The sequence below is a fragment of the Telmatherina bonti genome, assembly GCF_933228915.1.
Source record: "Telmatherina bonti genome assembly, chromosome: 7".
Lineage (NCBI taxonomy): Eukaryota > Metazoa > Chordata > Actinopteri > Atheriniformes > Telmatherinidae > Telmatherina > Telmatherina bonti.
The window spans coordinates 33,197,123-33,219,479 of record NC_136625.1 but is presented as its reverse complement, the minus strand read 5'-3'; the positions used below and the strand labels follow the sequence as shown (position 1 = coordinate 33,219,479).

The window sequence follows — 22,357 nt, the reverse complement described above, 5'->3', positions numbered from 1 at the left end:
TGGTCTGTCTGCGTTGGTTCTGTAATGCCCTGATGTTCTAGTCATTTAACATGTATGTATGTATGGATGGATGGATGATAAAGGGATGGATGATAAAGGGATGGATGGATGGAGGGATGGATAGATGGAGGGATGGATGGATGGATGGATGGATGGAGGGATGGATAGATGGAGGGATGGATGGATGGAGGGGTGGATGAATGATAAAGGGATGGGTGGATGGATGGATGGAGGGATGGATGGATGGAGGGGTGGATGGATGATAAAGGGATGGGTGGATGGATGGAGGGATGATGGAGGGGTGGATGGATGATAAAGGGATGGGTGGATGGATGGATGGATGAATGAGAAAGGGATGGATGGATGGATAGATGGATGGATGGATGGATGGATGGATGGATGATGGATGAAAATTAACTTGGATGGGTGGATGGATGATAAAGGGATGGATGGATGAATGGATGATAAAGGGATGGATGGATGGATGAATGGATGATAAAGGGATGGATGGATGGATGAATGGATGATAAAGGGATGGATAGATGGATGGATGGATGATAAAGGGATGGATGGATGGATGAATGGATGATAAAGGGATGGATGGATGGATGAATGGATGATAAAGGGATGGATAGATGGATGGATGGATGATAAAGGGATGGATGGATGGATGAATGGATGATAAAGAGATGGATAGATGGATGGATGGATGATAAAGGGATGGATGGATGGATGAATGGATGATAAAGGGATGGATGGATGGATGAATGGATGATAAAGGGATGGATAGATGGATGGATGGATGATAAAGGGATGGATGGATGGATGAATGGATGATAAAGGGATGGATAGATGGATGAATGGATGATAAAGGGATGGATGGATGGATGAATGGATGATAAAGAGATGGATAGATGGATGGATGGATGATAAAGGGATGGATAGATGGATGGATGGATGATAAAGGGATGGATGGATGGATGAATGGATGATAAAGAGATGGATGGATGGATGATGAAGGGATGGATGGATGAAAATGAACTTGGATGGGTGGATCAACACAATACTTTGTATTTTTAACACTGATGTTGTCTGTCGGCTGCATGGTGGCACAGCGGTTAGCACTGTGAGATAAGCAAAAAGGTCGCTGGTTCAATCCTTGGCTGGGGCAAGGTTTGGTCTTTCTGTGTGGAGTTTGCATGTTCTCCTCATGTACATGTGGGTTCTTTCCAGGTAATCCGGCTTCCTCCCACCATCCAAAGACATACATATTAGGTTAATTGGTTACCAGATTGCCCATAGTTGAGTGTGAGTGGTTATTTGTCTCTGTGTGGCTCTGTGATGGCCTGGTGATATGTCCAGAGTGTACCCTGCCTTTCGCCCTTTCCCTGTGACCCTTCATTGGATTAAGCGGTTAGGATAATGAATGAATGCTGTCTTTCTAGGTGTATAAATTTCCAATTTTATCCCCAGATCATCCAAAAGGCAGGATCTGCTCATCATGATGACAAGATGTCTATGATTCAGAAGACTTTCAAATTTTGAATTTTTCTTGTCGAGAGAGGATAACACTGCTTCTGGATCCTTCTTTGCGTGGCAGAGCTTTATCTTGTGTTTGTGGATGACATCATGAATGTTGTTCTTATTTAGAGGTTTTGGGGAGTGTTTCTAATCCTTGTAGTGATTTCATGACAAAACCAGAAGCACAGACTTCCACAAAGCCAATGCAATGTTTGTTTATTTTGCCAGTGACTGAGGGCTACATTGTTGAGTTAGAAGTTCTAATAGCAAAATTATCCCCATCTCCTTGTATTAAATAATATTAGAAAAAAATTCTGGATCACTGGCAAAATATAATCACTTGTTCCTGATTCTATTTCTGAGATTTTATGAAAATGTGACCATAATCTCTTAAATTATGTTGCGAACAGACAGACAGACAAACCAACACTGTTTGTGACATGAAACTGTTTTTAATGCAATACTTCTGGGGAACCACAAATGACGAGCATCCATCAATAACTCCTGACTCATAAAACCTAAAATCATTCCATAAATCTGCAGAGAGAGTTTTGTCACAGATTGCTGAACTTCTCAGAGACTCTGCCTCTCTAAGGTGCTCTTTTGTTTGCGTTCATGTTGCTGTCTCTTTCCAAATGGGCTTCATTAGCTGCAGCATGTCCGACTGGCTGTTTTCTTTTGAGTTAAACTTATTTTTCTAACAATTTGTTGCCCTGTCTCAACTTTTTAAAACGTTTTCTTCGACAAATAAAAGGATGAGTTAAAATTTTCCTTGAAATAATAATAAATGTCCCACATTCAACATTTCTACAATATGTTGTCGTATTGTCAATATTTACTACAATATTGAATTTCCTTGGGGATTAATAAATTATTTCTGTGTTCTGTAAATGAGATATTGCTTAATCAAATCAAAATAAAGTTTTACATTTTACACAATATCTAAACTTTAAAAAAAAAAAAAAAAAAAAGGATTTTAGTTTTTGAGTACTCGTTTGTGTTTTGTTGAGCTTTTCTGCTGAGCTTTAAAGAAAAAACACCCCCAGATTTGTCCTGTTATACTGGTTCGGGTATGGTGCTGGTTAAAAGATCTTTTAGATTTAGAAAAAAAAGAAATCTATTATATTTGCAGTTGTTTCGATGTGCAAGTTGCTGACTCTGTTTTCCAAAACCCAAGCGATCCTCAATATAAGTCAAATTTATTTATTTATTTTTCTGAATGGCAATATCTCCCATTTATTAATCATTAAGTAAATATGAGTCAAATTTAGACACGTTAACCTTTTAAAACCCTTTAATTTTCCCCTAAAACAGATGTTTTTGGACAAAGACTTGTGGTTGGGCTAACTATTTTGCTGGACGCTGGCTGATGAAACAGAACTGTTGTTGTTGCAGTATCATCCGCAACAAGGGTAATGAATTAGTACGGCTTCACTAATAAATTCCATCTGCAGAATCGACATGTATTATTGTAGCCTTGAACAGTATTCATCATTCACACTTTAAGAATCGTAGCCTTCCAGTGGTGAATAAGGTGGAGATACCCTACAAGGAGACTGAGTAAACACACACTTGTCACATCCAACTGGTACTAATGGTTAAAAAGGAGAAGTCAGGAATTTATTAGAGAAGAAAAGGAGGTTTAAATGGACGGTATTTAAACACTTGCTTCTCTGGCTCATCATGTGGCAAATAAAAAGGATGAACTTGAATATCTGACTGAATCTGAGGAGTGCAGAATTATGTGTTTCAGTGAAACATCATAAGAACATGTTCCTGACTCCTCTGCCCCTATAAAACACATTAATGACCTGATGATGATAGGACATAGACATGCATTTATGTTTCTGAAGGTGGATTTTTTTTTTTTTCAAGAAAACAAGACTTACAGCCCTCCAAAAGCCAACAGTGCCTTGCTAATGATGTTTGGCCATGCTGATGCTTATAAATCAGCTTGAATTAACAGGACAAAATGATACAAATCACACAGACAACAGCTGTGCCAGACAATCGCTTGTATTTTACCGGTTAGTTAGCTTTGATCAGAGAAACAGCTTGTGTCAGAGCAGATAAAAGTTCATCAGCATGCATGGAATCAGCAGCAAACAGCTCAAACTGCTTCATATCTGTCTGAAACTGAACCCACGTGGCAGCAAAAATGGAGAAACGCTCATTTATACCAACAGTATAAATGTGATGGGACTGCAATACATTTATGGAAGCATTTGGACACATCGTTATGAAAGAGCACCTTTGCATCCCCAGAGTTTAGACTGTTGCTTGTGTTTTCATAAAAAGAGTTACCTGCATATGATGTCATCACCTCACTTGTTGCTAAGCAGCAAACAAAAATCCCATTCATGGTGATGGAGACGGTGGAGATTACAACCACACCTCTGTCCCTGCTACATGAACAACTTCTGAACAACTTTTGTTTTTCATTTTAAAATATTTTTTCTCTTTATTAATTCTTATAGTTGCAACTTTATTTCTATTTAATGATTTATAAAGTGTTATTTTAATTTCAGTTAATTGGATTTTAGTCAGAAATAGATCAACAAAGTCACACGTCTCTGTCTTCAAATCCACACTGGCCCAGTTTTTGCCAACAGCCTGACAGCATAACCGACCACTAAGCTTCCTCTGCTTTGGACTTTCGCGGTCAGGGCGACTTATATGTTGGGTTAATGTGCAAATTTGCAGAGTTCATCCAAGGTGCAGGCTGACATTACAGCTGTTTGATTTGAATGAAATGCAACGCGGTTGGAGATGCTGATGTAATAAAGCCACAGAAACCAGAAACAACATATACTTCCTCTTAGCAAGTTTGAATTGTTTGTTTGTTGTCCAGCATATAGTCTATATATGTAACCAGTTTAGCAGGGCTGCTGATTAATTATTGTTCCTGAACAGAGTGATGGGGGAGAGCCAAACAAAGGATGTAAAATAGTTTAAGAATTAAAAATCAGGCTTATTGTGTCGCATAAATGCAAGTAAAGCTTTCTGCATCAGGCTGGAGGGGAAATAAAATTGACAGACAGAAAGACGACTTTGCTTTTGCAGCCTGGAATCAAATGACCACAATGTAAACAGTTAGCATGTGTTTCATTTTATACGGAACTGGAAGTGACACTGAGACATTTTCAGGTGCTGTACAAGTAAATCAGTCTGTACTGAGACTAATTACATGACAAACCACGCCGTTCCTGTGTAATGGCTGACACTGAGTTCTGATCTGGCAAATGCTGAGCCACCCGAGCAAATATATTGTATAATATCACTGGAACAGGCTTTTCCAAATGTGGCTTGTTGGTTTAATCTTAAATCCAAAAGGCAGGAATAGCAAATGGAAATCGGAGCAGGGTGCTCAGACTTAATAAAACACATGCTGTTCCATGTTTGTCGAACAGTTTTAGACCCTCTGACCTGCACAAAATCCTTAATCATACTTTTAAATTTCCGGCAAACCAAAAAATGCCTTTGTGAGGCAAAGTGGCTTAGCTCCGAACAAAACGTCCTCCTGGTGGTTTGTGCATCATATTTCTCTATAAGACCTTGTAAACAACCTGCAGGGTGTACCCAATCAGATCTGATTACATCTGACCATCACAACGCATCTTAAATGAGCAAACAAAATAATGCAAAAATGCCATAAATAGATCTGTTTGGTCGGTATTTTATCACTTCAAACAGTATTTTAATTGAAATGCCTGAAAAAAATAAAAGGAGCAGAAGATGAGCAGGCAGTAAGCATAGTGGCCATTGATTCTGCATGACGCATTCATGGGATAATCTGGTTTCCGCTGTGGCTGGTGCGCAGATGGCGCTGGGAGGGGAAAAATGGGGACAGACCGGCTATAGGGCGAGGGAGGATATTCACCCCTAGATAAGCCCTACTGTACCATGCATCATGTCAAGCAGCCGGTCTGCGTATCCCAGTTTGATACTCTGACAGCAGAGAGGAAAAAAAAAAAAAAGCAGGATATCCGTCACTGTTTCTGCGTCTCAGCAGGCATGCATGTTGTCAGCGGCTTGTGGAGAAACAGGGACGCCCTGCAGATCATCTTAAATTGGCCGGGAGCAGGTGATCAGTGATGAGTCAGAACACAGCAGCTGCAGGATGCCAACAACACCTTCCATCTCCTTTTAGCAATTATTGCCTGAATCGAATGGCAGGCAGGTATGAGGAGGAAGACGCCACGCGCTGCAGACCACGCACAAAGTATTAGATGTTTACTTTTACAATTTAATGTGCACTGAAGCAGTGCGTGGGCCTGGTTGTGCTTGCCACCCCCCCCCTGCCTGTAGGCAATGCTTCAGATTAGTTGTAGTAAATGTCTCTCACTGTCACGTGCTTCATGTTTGGCAGGAATCATGCACTGAAGTGATACACTGCCCCGAATCTGTGAAGCTGGGGGGAGATCATGACGTAGCAGTCATGTGTTTGTAAGACAGCGTCCTTCTGATCTCTGCCTTGTGCTTGTAGTGCAGAGAATAAGTCATGCAGTAAAACGTTGTAAAAAATGCACATAAACACTGAGAGATAGAAATAAAAGCACAGAGGGGACGCAGCCAGTGAGAGACAGAGAGGGGGGGAGGATTAACTTCTCATCCAGTCTTTGCTGTTGCATGGATTATAAGTAGCTTATTGCACAAAGCACCCTGCATGTAACCGGTGCGTTTGCATGATTTGTTTGGGGAGTTTTGTGTGTTAGAGACATCACTGACCTCATGCAGGCAACTAAGAGCTTTAGGCCTAAAATAATCAAACTGGAAAATCTGGCGCTCTCCTGAGAATGCATCCCAAGCAACAAAAGGACATCAGATTTACTTCCATAGAGACGTTTCTCTTTAATCTTTGATGGTTTAAAAAAAAAAAAAAAAAAAGGTAATTGGGTGCAGCAACAATCTCCTCTAGTTTGTGCTTTTCATCCATCCCAATCATCATGAAGCGGTGCAATCGGAAACCCCTGCAGGCCAGACGTAACTAACTAATGATGCTGCATGGAGACTGCACCAGAAATCAGACGTGGACTGCTTTATATGTGGTCTCATTGTCGCAGATTAATTGCAGACATTTTCTCACTTGCAGTTGTTTTCTCACTGCTTTGTATGCTTTGAGATGTTTTCCATTTCACTTATTTTTAATTAAGACTGTGACAATTGCAGTTATTTATTCTCATCTCACTCTGCATTTGTAATTTTACATTCCTCCCATGTTTTATCTTCCAGCATCTAACATGTTAAATCACCATTTTTGCAGCTTTATGATGCGATTCTATTCAGTCACTTCTTATCAGTATTCAAACAATCACCTTCATGCAGAGTCGGTGTTCTCCAGAGAACATCTAAATTGCTCCCAGAACAGAGAGTTTTTATATTTCATTGATCCAGGAGATGAGGTGAGACAAAGTAAACAGCCATGATTTCTCACATGGCAACAATTCACAGTCATATTAATCCCTGCCAGAGGCAGCAGCTCAATGCCAGTGAAATAATCCTGCATAGTTTAAAAAAAAAAAAAAAAAAAAAAAGCCTCACATCAGGTCTCTTTAATTTGTCTCACTTTACTGCATCACTGTACAAAATGACATAAAATCATAATGCAAAGCTGTTTTCACTTCCTACTTCTGGCAATGCAAAAAAAAAAAAAAAAAAAAAAAAAAAAAAAAAAAAATATATATATATATACATATATATATATATATATATATATATATATATATATATATATATATATATATATATATATATATATGTATATATATATATATATATATGTATATATATATATATATATATATATATGTATATATATATATATATATATATATATATATATATGTATATATATATATATATATATATATATATATATATATATATATATATATATATATATATATATGTGTATTCATTTTGCCAAGCTGTGCAAATCCAAAGAACATTTTCACACTTTTATCTACTGCATTGTGTACACAACGTATGGAAAGACTGGTGTGTGTTTAAGTGTTGCTGTCTCGTACAGCTGCACCTCATACCTGGATACGACGAGTGGCAAAATTAACATCTTCAGCATCCTCATCAGCAGCTCTCCAGGAAACTGGAAGTACTTCACTTCCTGCAAGCAGCAGAGAAAAATAATATTTCATCAGTCACTGTGCTGGATGTTGCCTTTGTATGACAGACACTACCAGTCAAAAGTTTGAGCACATGCTCTTATCAAACCCAATGGAAAAGTGTGTCCAATGTAGATAAATGATCTATAAATCTTGATAAAACAGTATATGTAGACGTAGAAGTCCTAACAAGGACATTTCTTTGGATACAGCAGGTTTTAGAATTGACAGATGAAGAGTAATGAAGTTTTTGGGTGTTATTATTGATGAATTCTGAATAAAAGTGATGAATTATTGAACTAAATAAGGTATATTGACTGAAAAATATTGCACTGGATCTGTTTTATATCTGACTTATCGCAGTGAAATAAGAAAACTTAATGTAAAATATGCTTTAATCCAGTTTTCATTCCATTAAAGAAGAGCAATGTTGTTTATGCTTCGGCTTTTTTCCCTTGAAGGGGGTCGCCACAGCGAAGCTTCGGCTTCCAGCTGGTACGGAAGCCTGTGTCGCGCTTTAGTACATGTTTTACCCCGGTTTCCCTTCCTGATGCAACCCTCTGCATTGAGACTGGCCCTCAGGAACGGCTGGTGTCCCCCTCAGGGTGACCACTGGTCACAGGCTGTCTGACTCTACCACCTGAGCCACTGCCACCCCCATCACAAAAAAGAGCAATAAGGGTCATTATTGGATGTAAATAGAGATCCATCTGGTTGATTACTTGGATTAAGATGTAATGATTTAGATGAAACAGTGTTCTGAAGGTATAAAACTAATTAGAAATGTTTACAGATTTATATCCAGGAGAGATTTGAGACAAAGCCATTAGAGAGATGTGAGATTTTCAGAATAAAAGCGTTGCACTGATGTGTGGAGACATCGATGGCATAATCTGGATGAAGAAAATAATAAAGTAAAATCAAATATTGCATTTGAAAACTTGTTTAAGCCACTTTTATAAGAAAATACAACAAAGATGTGAATTCTTTTAAATGCTTCATGGTTTGTGTGTGTGTGTGTGTGTGTGTGTGTGTGTGTGTGTGTGTGTGTGTGGGAGGGGGGGTTTGGTAATTATGTATTATTTTTCCTTCCATTCAAGCTGTAAGACTCGAGTTTGGACTGATTGTTTGGTTGAAGAATGAAATAAATCTATAGATAGAACAAACAAAGATTCCTTTATCTCGTTTTTAATGCCTTGAATGGAGTCCGGCCTTCGAAGCACGTTGTGCACGGACTTCTCGTCTCATCTAACTTCTCCTTCTGAATTCACCGAGCATCTTTTATTGACTGTGTTTCTGCTTACAGCCGAAGTTACAGGAATGTCTTCTCTTCTTTCACAGATGTGACTTAAAACATAAAAGATCTTCGCAGAAGTCCTGACAGTAAAAAACCAGAAGGTTTGTCATTCAAAACCGCCTTTTACAAGTCAGTGGTATTCGTAACTTTTCTACGAAGAGCTCGGACCTGTTGAGTTTCTTCTCTTCAACTCTACACTTCGCTCTCTTTAATTGGATTTTCAGCTTTTATGAAAAAGCAGCTGTCTGTCGCATGGAGTCACGGTTACTGGCTGACCTCACAGCCAGCTTGAAAAGATTAGACAATATCAAGAATAATTGAAAAAACAAACAAACAAAAAGAGTAAAAGAACTCACAATCTGTGAGACGGAAACAAAATGATCAGGACCTGACTGAATAAATTTACTGCAATAAAGCCACTGCCATAATAAACTTATCGTGTTTATCATGTCACGGTTTCCCTGCTGCAAGCAGACATTTGGGTCAGGGAATGAGGAGCCAACAGGGTATAAATAACATCCTGGCAGTTATTGCCATTAATTTATCCGATGGTTCGCTAAACAGCAGGTACAACCGTGGATTTCCCCTCAAGTAACTCCCAACAGAATCACCCTTACGGGGGGGCTGAGGACTGGAATTGAGAAACACTGGCTGACATGAATGTGTTTACACGTAGCTTAAAAGGCAGCAGACATAGGGACACATTTTTCTGACTACTGTTGTGAAAAAGGCAAAACACGGGTAAAGAGTTGGGAATAAATAAATAAAGTTTAAGAACGTCACATCTGTGCTGTGAGATAATGGAGCAATAAAAGCTTTTTGCTTCTGTTTTGGTGTAGCAGAGCTTTTAGGCTAAATGAGCTTGTGTGTGTGTGTGTGTGTGTGTGTGTGTGTATTGTAGGAGAGGTGTTGCGTAGGTTTATAAGGACATACGGAGTATATACACAAATACACTTGCTCATACATGTGTGCTAGGTTGCATTGTGCGTGCCTGTGCAAGCTAGACTTTGCATGTGTGTTTGAAGGACATCCCCAGCTGTCATTGCATCTGCTAAATGAAGAACTAACACACACATGCACACACACGAATACACACAAGACCATTTGATCACATATGTACCGGTTCTAAGAGGCATACAGGTTCTGCAATAAGGCTGTTTTTGAGTCTTTGTCTTGATAACAATCGTCTGATGATTATATGGTACTGAAATCTGCAGCAGCAGACACCAGTCCAACCAGCCTGTTAATACTCCCGTTGTCAGATTTTGTCAGCATGTGTCGTACAGCTCTCTCTGTTCAATCACAGGGATCTGCTTCTGAAATTTCTGTATTTTTTGTCAGTTTTTTTTCCTGATACTTTTGTGTATGCTGGTCTGATAATTACTTTCGATCATGCACATATAACCTGGCCTAAATAAAAAAAGCAAACAAACAAGCAAACAAAAAAAAACATAAGCACCAATTGAAATAGTTTCCTTTGTCTTTTATGGTGATATTATCTGCTTTAATATTACCTCTTGATCTCTTCTTTCCATGTTAATGAATCTAATGGTTAGTGACTTTGCTCAAATATATAATTACTGGTGTTTTGCCAATAATTAAATCTGTCAACATTTGCATGAAACATTTATTCCAGAGCTGCATGACTGGAATCCTTAACTCATACCAGCTTGCTCACAGAGGAAATGTTTGCTTATATAAAGAAGATGTAAGATGTAGGTCACCTGTAAGGTTTAACATCATCTTCCACAAGTCTCACGTCAGCATAGAAAGTATATTCCCACCGTTTGTTGGCAATTTCCTCAAAGGTTTGGTCACACTTTCCCATTAGATTTAATGGGAAAGTGTGTCCAAACTTTCTGTCCTAACATTATAATTGCTGAGTCATAAGCTATGATGGTGACATGCTAGCACAGTTTCTGTTTCTACTCAAGGCATTATGATTTCTTAACTTTAATCAAATAACAGCAATTTTATGCTCAACCTTGATTGAGTAGGTAATGTGTTCTAACAACAATGAAACTGACTGAAAGCATAAAGAAGCCACTTAATCCTAAAATGACATTTTCATGATGAATTTACTTTGAAACACTTCTGACAAAAGTCAAATTTGTTTTTTTCATTAGCATTGACATTTCCACCTGCTCAGTGTCAGCCATTTTGTGATTGTTTCATAAACTGTGATAATAATGTGCTCCTCTTTGTGATTCTTCTCATGTCCCATAAAAAGAATGCAGCTTTTTGTCAGTGTCAAACATTAATCCAAGTGTCTGGTGCTGATTAGCAATGTTTGCATGCTAAAAGGTTAAATTAGGCAAGTTAAGTTGATATGTTTTCATTCTAACCAGTTAAACTAAACTAAACGTGCGTTGTTTGCAAGTTAATAGGCTAAACAAACCACTGAACTTGCTATGATTATGTTAAAAGGTTAAATAAACAGCTAAACTTGCTATGTTTGCATGCTAGCATCTAAAACAAGCAAGTGAATTTGCTTTGTTTGCATGCTAATTGGTAAAACAAACTACTAAACTTGATATGCTGGCAAGCTAGCATACTAAACAAACAACTGAACTTGCTAATTGTGCATGCTAACATGCTTAAAAAACTACTAAACTTGCAATGTTTGCACGCCAACATCAAAAAACAAACTAGTGAACTTGATTTGTTTGCATGCTAATAGGCTAAGCAAACTACTAAACTTGCTATGCTTGTATGCTAATAAGCTAAACAAACTACTGAACCTGCTATTGGTGCATGCTAACATGCTAAACAAACTAGTAAACTTGCAATGTTCGCATGCTAAGCATGCAGTGTGCTCAACTAAAAACAGTTTACTTTTAAAGGACTCTGACACAACTGGTGATGAGTACAGGGTGCCTATTGCCAAATGATGATGGGATAGGCTAAGTGGTTCAGAAAATAAATGAATGATTGGATGACTTTGAGAGCATCAGCATGCTATCCATATATCTGGAGCTGTCTCCATTCATTACAAATCAGAGCCAATTACAGAACAATCCTGTTTTCCATAAAACATCATATTTTTTAATCTAGTTTGGCATCCTTTCCTAGCAGGCTCCTACCATTCTCTGAAATCTGACTATTTAATTCCTCTTCCCTCTCAGTCTTGTGTGAATTATATAAGTAAGAACAAATGGTATGATGCTGACTTGATGGTTCTGTGGGCGATTCACAACTAATCTCCCCTTAAGCAATCCCTTGCCATAGACTCACTAAAGCCGTACACAATCTAAGCAAATAATACTGCTTCACTTCTTTTCTGTCTTCCTTTTTCAAAGGGGGGAAAAAAATCATGCTGCTTATTTTTTGTAGGGAGTGAAATGTCCCTTTTCTCCCTTGTAGTAGCCGGGTTTGAGATTGTAAATCATTCTGACCTTGATTTATGAGAATGGGCCATGGTAGCCATCATGGAGATCATGGAGTGTAATCAAAACACCCAACCATTGAGGTTTTTAACTGGAATTTTGGCTCAATTTTGCATTTGTAGTTTAAGCCTTGTGTTAGTCCTTTAAATAAAACATCTATTAACTCAGTCCTCTCATCTGTAAAGTGCAATCCTTCAGAGATTACATTCCACTTCCTTTTTTATAAAGACCACTGTGTGGCCAATCATAGTCATGAAACCTGCACTATTTATCAATGGGCAAACAGGTTTTTCTCCTGAACTAAGCATCTCTATAGAAGTGTGGTTGAGCATTTTCTGTATTTAACTCTTTACAGTACAATAATTTCCTCCTGACTACAGATAAATCAGTGATAAGTAATGATTTGGAGGTTAATTTGGCTTTTTAAGGTTAGAATTATGTTTGATTTGAAGTTGCGGCAACGCCGCCATGAACTACATATAAACCAGCAGTGTATCCCTGCAAAGGTGGAGTCAAAGCAAGGAGCTGTAGGGATGAAGGAACTGGTTTCTGTCTTGAATTTAGGTTGTGTTTGAATCCACACTGGCATTTAAGGGGATCATGTTGAGACATTTGAGGTGGGGGGGATAAGGCAGGTAGGAAAGGGGGAGGGTAAGGCAAGTGTCTGTTTGTTGTCAGGAAGTGTGGGTTGTGGTGGTAGGAGGGGATCCCATTCAGCCTCCAGTATTTCAACCAACTGACCTGCTCGGAGAGCTGCTTGCCTCTGAGGAAGAAGCCGAGCAGACAGCCGATGACCACAGCCAGCACAGACAGGATGAGCAGTCCGTTCTGCTTGCAGACGTTCTTCACTCGGCCCCACACTTCTTCCAGAGCCACTGCCATCCTCCTCCTCCACCTGTTTGTCCTGGTCCTGACTTCAACTACGCAATCCCTCAGAGAAAACCACCAGAGCAAGCTCCCCCCTCACACCACCTCATTCAGCCATACAGAGCCAGTACAGAGCCAACCACTGTCACCACACTGCCACAAGTATCAGGGCGGAGATGCAGCAGGTGAGGAAAGGTGGTTGGACGTTTGGTGATGAAAGAAAAGCTGGGCTCGTGAGACAGAAAAGTAACCATGAAAGAAAATGTGTTCAGAAAAAATAACAAAAAACAAGATTTGATTTAGATAATGAAGAAGGATGAGAAGTTAAATCGAGGTAGTTGTCCAAAAAGAAAGCACTTCTGGAATTTTCTCCTCCGAGCTGCAACCTTCGTTAGTTCACGTCAAACTAAGAGCATCACACAGACTCACTCTCTCTATCCCTGTCCATCTGCATCTGCCTCCTTCTCTGTCAGTCAACCCCCTCCACCAGCTCCCTTCCCACCCCCCACCCCCCTCATGGACACACTTCTACCAGCGGCCAACAGAGGGCCACTGCGACAGCTGGTAGTATTGTCATCAGGGTTAATACTACGTCCTATTAGGCTGTGCTGCACAACGCAGATCTAAGGCTGGATTAGAGTGCTCTCTGAACAATTGGACAGCAGATTGTCCCTGACCACCAAAAGTAAAAAGACGAAAAAAAAAAATCTAGGAAGATAAGAAAAAAAATCCTGACAAGAAAAAGACTTGTGCAAAACACAAAGCAAGTACAAAATATTTCTTTTGATTACAACTGAGGCTACATAAGAAAAATAGAGATGCAGCAGTTAGACATGATGAGGAGTTGTCAGAGCGTCTGTGTGAATAACAGTCCTTTAACTCTCACAGCCCGAATGTAGTGAGGTTGTGCAGCTCTAAACCTGTTATCTGCCAGTTTCCTGCATCATTCTGTAATGATTATGTTTGAAGGCTAAGACAGACTAAATGAGTTTTCCATGCAAAGACATTTAAATAAGGGACTAGGTGTGTGATGGTGAGCATTTATATTTAAAAGGATAAATAGAAAAGCACTCGGAGAGCGCAAACCTCCCCCAAGGGCCACAGTTCTCCCCATTTTGTGATGATTTGTTCTCTTCCTATGATAAAAATTCCAAAGGCCTCCTCTTTTGTCATATTCTGGATCACAGACTCTGGAATGATTCCTTTACCTGGATCAATATATTTTACAACCTGTTGGAAGCTTGTCCTGGATTTTTTTTCCCTAAGCGCTCCAACCATTTTCGTTGGAGTTATGAGCACAAATGTTGAAAATGGCCCTATCTCACATTGTTAAAGAATCCTTTAAAAAGTTCCTGGATCCAAACGGTGATCCGGATCACCACTAAAATTAAATCAGTTCTTTCTTTTTACATTTCCAACAACTCCTGAAAATGTCATTAAAGTCCCTCCATAACTTTTTGCGTTATCTTGAAGACTAACAGACAAACAGATAAATGCCAAGTAAATAAAACACAACCTCCTCCATATCCAGACACATGACAGAACTTTTGCCATTTTCCTGTCACGCACCCCTATCCAAAAGCTAATGTGGCATCCATCTTGTGTCCTACCTGACCTGTTAGCTCTCTCCAGCCAGCTGAAGACAATCTTACGATGACTCTTGTTTTGTCTCTTTTGTTCTTCCAGCGTTTCTTTGCTGAATCAGCGACGTTGTGTTCAAAACAGCCAGTTACTTATTTTAATGTGAAGCAAAACGTCACGTTGCATCCCAGATGTAAAAGTTGTACAGTGAGGTTTCTCAGCCTCAGGACGTCGCTGCATATGATGGATACACATGATAGATGTCACTTTATCATCGAACAAGTCTGGGATGTGGAGTTTTAAGGTAAAAAAATTTACGTGACGCGTCTTTTACAGTTACCAGCTGCAGTAGATCATGATTTATATCTCCAGATTTACTGCCACTTAGCAGCAGATCCACTAGGGGGCAACTGCCCCCCCACCTTAGAGTCATACACTATATAAATAAATGGCACCACACACCACCTATATAGACAGTCCCTCCATGACGTCACCCATTGGTTCCACCCATAGATTTTATAGGTGTCATATCTCCCAGAATAATGTTCAAAGAGGTAAAGCTGAGTAGGATGGTGTAAGTGTGGGGGGTGGATGATTGACATCAATCAAACTCCATATTACTTGTAGCTAAGAAATAACCAAGCTAACCTGGATTTAGGAGTTATTGGCTAATGGAGGTTAAAGCTAAGGCTCGCTGTTACCTAGTTGTGCTACTCTCTGCCTTCTTACTGCTGGAAATGGGATTGGCCTGTCAATCAAAAGGACATGCCCTAAATTATACAGACTTTCAAGATTAAACAACCTGTAAAAGGATAAGTTTCTACTGTGAATTTGGAGTCTGTGGAGATTTGCTCTGTTTCAGAGCCCCTAGTGAATTTAGGGGTGAACTGTAACTTCTGGCACTTTTGCAAAGGCTTCACTTTTAACCACCGGTTGCTGATGGTTGGTTACACTCTGTAGCTTTAAATACACAAGTAAAAAGAAATGTGCAATGAATTGTGTGTCACATGAACTTTATGTACAGTCTCTGTCTATAAACTGGTTGTCCATAAGTGCATATTTCCCTTGTTAGTTTTGTTACAGTTAACAGAGCAATTTGAGACGCATGCTTTGCCGACAAGTCTTCAGCTTTCCAAACAGAGAAAGCTGATATCTGTCCAGTATTGTAATTTCAGTTAGTTTTTGCAGTTATTTTGAGCAATCCTTTTGTTAATATTAAAGCCTAAATATTTAAATAAAAACATTTATGAAGGATAATTGTATTGTGAATTGTTTGGAAGTGGTTTTATGGATTGTTTATTGACTCCATATAGTTATTTTTATTGTCAGTCTGCACTGAGGACACCCAGTGCCACACTGCATCGACCTCTTGTCACTAATTTGCCAGACCATGGAATATTTTCTAGATCTGTCACTACTGCTGCTGCACAGCTAATGAGATATTGTTTCAGTCTTGAAGCATGATGATTGTGGATCTTCTCAAAGCATGAACATGCAGCAGTAATATATTTCCATACAGCTGCTCTTTCAAACTCATTTCAGTGCTCATAAATACTAGTTATTATCAGCAGAACAAAAGCTTTAATTATTCATCAGGTTTTTATACTGCTTTATTTTTTTATGGGTTAGGGTTGATAAAAAAAGACTATGATTGTGTGGATTGTTATTAGGTGGATGCAGATAGATAGATAGATAGATAGATATATAGATAGATAGATAGATAGATAGATAGATAGATAGATAGATAGATAGATAGATAGATAGATAGATGATAGATAGATAGATAGATAGATAGATAGATAGATAGATAGATAGATAGATAGATAGATGATAGATAGATAGATAGATAGACAGATAGACAGATAGACAGATAGATAGATAGATAGATGATAGATAGATAGATAGATAGATAGATTGATTCTGCGTCATAAACACAGACAGCTTAAAACAGAAAAACCTAAAAAAGAGAAAAAAAAAAGGACAAATGAAAGGTTAACTTCGCAAAGCATGCAGCAGCAGGAGTAAATCCAAGGTGCAGAGGTTTTGTTATTTACAGAAAAGACATTTTTTGTGTTCAGCACATAAAAATACAAAGATTTCTGCTTTGTGCACAACAGAAGTAAGATTTCAGTTAATCTAGAATAAAAACATCCACTTAACCTCGAAACATTCCCACTGGAGTTACTTGGGAAACATTATTCAGAGCATGTCCTGCAGTGGTGATACTGACATATGGGAAAAGGTCTGGTTTCTGTTCCAGTGCGGTGAGATCACCTCACAGCAAGAGACCTTCAAATTCTATCTGTGAAAAGGGGGAGACGAAAGTTTAGCAAATGTGCTGCAAAACTATCCTGGAAGCAGAGTGAGATGAATACAATATTATGCAAAAGTTTCTTTTAAAGTGCACATCTGAATGAGATGAGGACTGTTATAAAAACTGATCCATTAAAATGACAGACATCAGTCCCTTCAGAGGACAGGGTTGTTTAATGAATACGTATCATAGCCTGACAGCTCTTTGTCTCCTGCAATACATCTATCGTTTTACTTTTCTTCTCTTTGTTTGAAGAAAAATACAGCTCTGAATACCGAAGACTGGTCCCTTGGTTTATTTTATCTACAGGATTCTGCTACTAAGATGTCAGAAAAGAACAAAATGTGGAAAAATGAAAGTGGTTGCTGAGTTACACTGTAAAATCTAAATTGTTGACCTTACTTAAAAAAAAAAAATTTAACTTGATGCTGCAAAAGAAAATTAACTAGGGATGGACATATTGATACGCAGGAGTTGATTCTTTTATATCTTTTATATATCCTATATATTTTATAGCAGCCAGGGGTGGAGGAGGAGTGATGTCCTTGGACACAGGAATCAGAAGAGGAGCATCCTTTTCCGGGTACCCCTCGGGTGTAGGCATGGACCAGGGCTAGGACTCTGGTGGTATGGGAGCCTGCAGTGCCGGATGGTACCTGGGCGCTGGTGTGAGCCGTAGAGCTGGCTGGCGACACTGGAGACGTGGACCTTGGAGCAGGAGGCGCCGCCCCTGACGTGGACCTTGGAGCAGGAGGTGACGCACCAGATGTGAACCATGGAGCAGGAGGTGATGCCCATGACATGGTCTGTGCAGCTGGTGGCTTGATAGCCAGTCTGCTTCCCCAGAATGATGACTAAACCTCCATCTTCACCATCTGTGGTTCATCATCCAGCCCAAGCAAGAGTCCCACCAGTTTACTGGATGTAATGCTCACTGGGGGTTTTTGCTTATGGCGATTGGATGGTGCCCTGGCTTGGTAGGTTTTTTGCAGTCTGGTTCATTATGTTATTGTGATGTGGAGATTTGGACATAAATGCAGGAACAGGAGCCAGGGATGCAGAATCATGATGCTTTATTAACTAAATGGAAACCCAGAAGACTAAACTCAGGCAGACTACAGATGAACTATAGAAGACAATGCACCAGCAAATGAGAACATAAACCAAAGGGTGTAAATACACGGAGGGAGTGACTAGGACCAGGTAAAATGAATAAAAAAAATCAAACCAGGTGAATTAATGAACAGAAAACAGGATATGACAGAACTAAACAAGGAAAACTACAAAATAAAAACAGGAAACCAGAACTAAAAAGACACAAGAAATCCAAAACAAAAAGTAAAACAAACAAACAAACAAAAAAAGAAATTGCGCTGCCTCCAGCACTACATGGACCTTGGACCTACGTCCAAGTGAACTCGCATCAGTCTGACCAGCACTTCTCTATGATGTCCTCGAACGGTTTGATTTCTTGCTTGTTGTAGATATTATTGTTAAAATATAATATGTTACACAGCGTGTCTGGTAATGTCACCTGTCCACCTGTACAATAGGTGTCGCTGTTGTCTCATGTGGGTACTCTATATAATGCAGCCGGTTCGGCACATGTTTTGGGTGCTGCTAATAAAAAGGCTTGGCATACATTAAAAGCAGACTGGTTATTACGAACAAATCTACACTTGTGTTGTTCTCACTCTCAGATGCAAATCGCTTTGAACAAAAACATCTGGTAAATGACTGTAGAATAGAATAGCATCTAACAGAAACTGAAGACTGCATAAATTTGTTATTATTCCATCTTTTACTGAATGAGCCGGCCAAAGTGGAAGGATTTTCCATCTTCTGTCTCAGACATATGATGAGCCAGATTTTCCTTTTCTTGGTTTTTACAAACTATCCTGGTGTATTTCCACTGGGAGAACCTGCAAGACTCGGCCCAATTTGCAGGTTCCCCAAATAAAACACACTTTCAGGGCAAATGGACTTGGATTTAAATAAAAAAGGCAGGTGTAAATATGCCCGAGAGACTAAAGCTGCTACTACAAAATGTGGTTCTGCAGAGTACTGAATTTGGAGTTTTATGTGTATTGTTTAGGATGTGAAGATATTCTTTCATTATAATAACAATGATCAAGATGAATTTTTTTATTTTTTTATTTCTAGATTACATTGTTTAAAATTTATATCACATATTTACCCAGCTGCATCTCAAGCCACAGGTCTGACAATCCCACACAGATCTCAAATCCCCATCGCATTCAGGTATTGCACAATACAAACGGTTTATGTAATTTCATAAGCAATGATGCCCCACGTGTGACACATGGGGGAAAAGCACAGCCTCTTCAGTTATGCTAACATAACAAGCTTTCATTTGATGTGCGATATTACTTTAATTATAATCCCTGATGCCACATCTGCTGCAAGGCTGTTGTGTAATCTGTGACTGGACGGCAGGATTTGCTGCTGTCTGCAGCTAAACATGTGAAATATTTGTGAGTTGGGCTCATACAGGCAAAAACAGCCAGAAATGAGTTATTTGCAGTCAAATTCATCATAATTTTTTTTTATTTTCTTTTTTTTTTTTTTGTCTTTTCCAGCATTTAAGCAAGCAGAATGATTTTCTGGATGCTGTGTTCTGCTGGACAAATTTACTTTGCCAAGGGAAGTATTGTAGATATAATGCTCCCCTTGATATGATTTTAATTCTCTATTTATTCTGCATAGTTGTTTGGCAGCATAGTGGTTAGCACTGTGGCTTCACAGCATGAAGGTTGCTGGTTTGATCCTCGGCTGGGACATGGACAGCGGGGTTTGGACGACGGCCTTTCAGTATGGAGTTTGGATCTTCTCGCCGTGTATGTGTGGGTTCTCTTCTGAAAGACATGACATGCATGTTAGGTTAATTGGTTACTCTTATTTGTCTGTGAGCGTGAGTGGTTGTTTGTCTTTGTGTGGCCCTTCGATGGGGTGAGCTGTCCAGGGTGTATCCTGCCTTTCGCCCAAAGACTGCTGGGATAGGCTCCAGCTTTCCCAACACCCTAAGCGGTTAGAATAATGAATGAATGAATGTTTGTATTGCTGGGACAGAAAGAGAACTGAAAAGAAAACAGAAAAACACCTCGTAGAGAAAAAAAGAGAGAGAGAAAAACAAAAAACGAGAGACAAAACAACCTACATACATGCATACATATAAGCACACATACACACCCAACTATATAAACACATATCCTTACACCTATACACATTGGAGTCATGTTCCCCCTGCAGGGGGAGGAATCAGACACACAGAAAGAAAACCAGCTGCTGTTAGTAAATAAACCTGCAGACGACTCAGTGACTGTTTCACATGCAGAACATACAGAGTGGAAAGTGTTCAGAGAAGAGTGATCATGCCAACGTGGCCCCGCCCACACAAAGGCGAGAAGAAGGCCAGGAGGGCCCCGAGACCCAGGCAACCGTCAGCCACCCCCTAGCCCCCCTTTCATCCAGCCTCATACTCTTTATACACATGCACACTCCATTGTACACACACCCATCACACCGTGCCCCCCCAAAATACCCCTTCCCATACCCCAGCTATCCTCCCTGTCCCATTGCCCGCGCACTTACCTGAATTTTTTCACCCCGATTCCTCCCCTTATCCCCTCTCTCACCTTCCAATCAAAACTTCACCCATTTGCTCCCACTCGCCCTCATCTCTTTTTCCCAACATGCCGCGTGTGAGACGCCCTGTGGGGATCAGAGGGCAAATAGACTGGACAACCCCCCTACCCCCACGTTTTGCTCCAGTTTGTTTTTCAGAAGAAAATTGTCAGTTAATCAGGAAATCATTTAATATATTGGCAGGATTTTATTTTGTATGGGATAAGAAATGTTTGTTAGATTAGTGGTGCACCATGTTGAATATGCCAGAGTCTCGTGAGTTCTCGCGATACCACAACATCACTTACCTGCGCCTCCTCCTCCAATTCATTCATCATCATCTTCTGTACCGCTTATTAAAATTCAGAGTCTAATGGAGCAGGAAACTATTCCCCGCAACTAGCAGGTTAGAGGCAGCGCGCGCCCTGGAGCTGGAGTCAAGTTTAAAAAGAAAGAAACCCTACAAACCACCTTTATCAATGGTCAGAATAAAAACAGCTGACTCAGTATATTTGTCTTCAGTGCTGCGGAAAATTAAGTCTTACCACCAGAATCCTTGAAGTTTCCACATCAGTGCAGGTAATATTAGCTCCAGGACATGGTGACCCAGACTGAAAAAACATGACTGTAAGAGGAAAAAAAGCACAAGGGAGAGATTTAACAAAGAAAGTTGGATTAACAGACTGCCGTCTACAAAAGTAAATATATAATTCAAGGGTGACACTAAAAATAAATTAATCTAATTAATTACAGGCTTTGTTAATCGCATTTTAACTGCATCACACCATTTGTCCGAAAAAGCAAGGCTTTTAAAAAAATTTTTTTTTTAAAATGAATTTTAGAGGTTGACTAAATTAAATAACAGAGACAGACATTATTATTGCGAACTCAGGTTCTATTTATATCTGGAAATATACATTTATTTACATTTTTATTGAAAGGAGAAAAAAAAAGCCAAAACTAAACAAACCTAAAATTAAAATGTAATTTAAGATAAGGTAACTAACAGCTTTAGTCTACGGCAGTATTTAACTATTTAAATCTTTTTACCCACACTGTTCATCAACCGACATTAATATGTGACAACAAACCTGAGTGTTGTAGTTCTGGTCATGCAGCAGAGGCGATCACCTCCAGCTCTGACTGCAGCTTGAAGCTGGATGCGGCGTGAGGATCAGGCTTCTAGTGTGATCTTCTGGATGGGGGAGGGGCTTACACAGCAGCCGCTGCCGTAAAGAGAAGAGTAAAGTACAGGTGCCTTTATGTTCCTCACCAAAAGTCTTCAATAACACTGGAAAAAGTTGCTAGATTTTCTTTAAACAAAGTTCTGAGAAATGTGTATCAGTTGGTTTAATTGATTTACCAGGAAATTGTGCATTGACAAACATTTTTCACATAAATGCATTATCATTTTATTGCACAGTTTTTTTTTGTTTTTTTTTTATAATCAAGTTGTTATTAATGCATAAAAGTCCCACTCAAATATCAGTCAAAAGGATGGACACACTGACCCATTTATCTAAACTAAATGTGAGTGTCCAAACCTTTTACAGGTAAGTATATTTTAGTAATTTGTTTATTACTAACTAAGAGATTTTCCATCTTTAAGTAATTATAAGCACAACTT

At 39.3% G+C, this 22,357-nt stretch overlaps 1 protein-coding gene across 1 annotated transcript in view; it reads right to left on the bottom strand.

The window, feature by feature from the left end:
- slc1a7a (solute carrier family 1 member 7a) overlaps positions 1-13,205 on the bottom strand; it is a gene marked incomplete at both ends in the record, with an annotated part of 43,598 nt that extends 30,393 nt beyond the window's left edge. Inside the window, 2 exons of the mRNA XM_079243646.1 lie at positions 7,563-7,642; positions 13,065-13,205. Of these exons, the coding sequence (XP_079099772.1) occupies positions 7,563-7,642; positions 13,065-13,205 (221 nt within the window). The remainder of the gene's footprint in view (positions 1-7,562; positions 7,643-13,064) is intronic.
- Between the last annotated feature and the right edge of the window lie 9,152 nt (positions 13,206-22,357).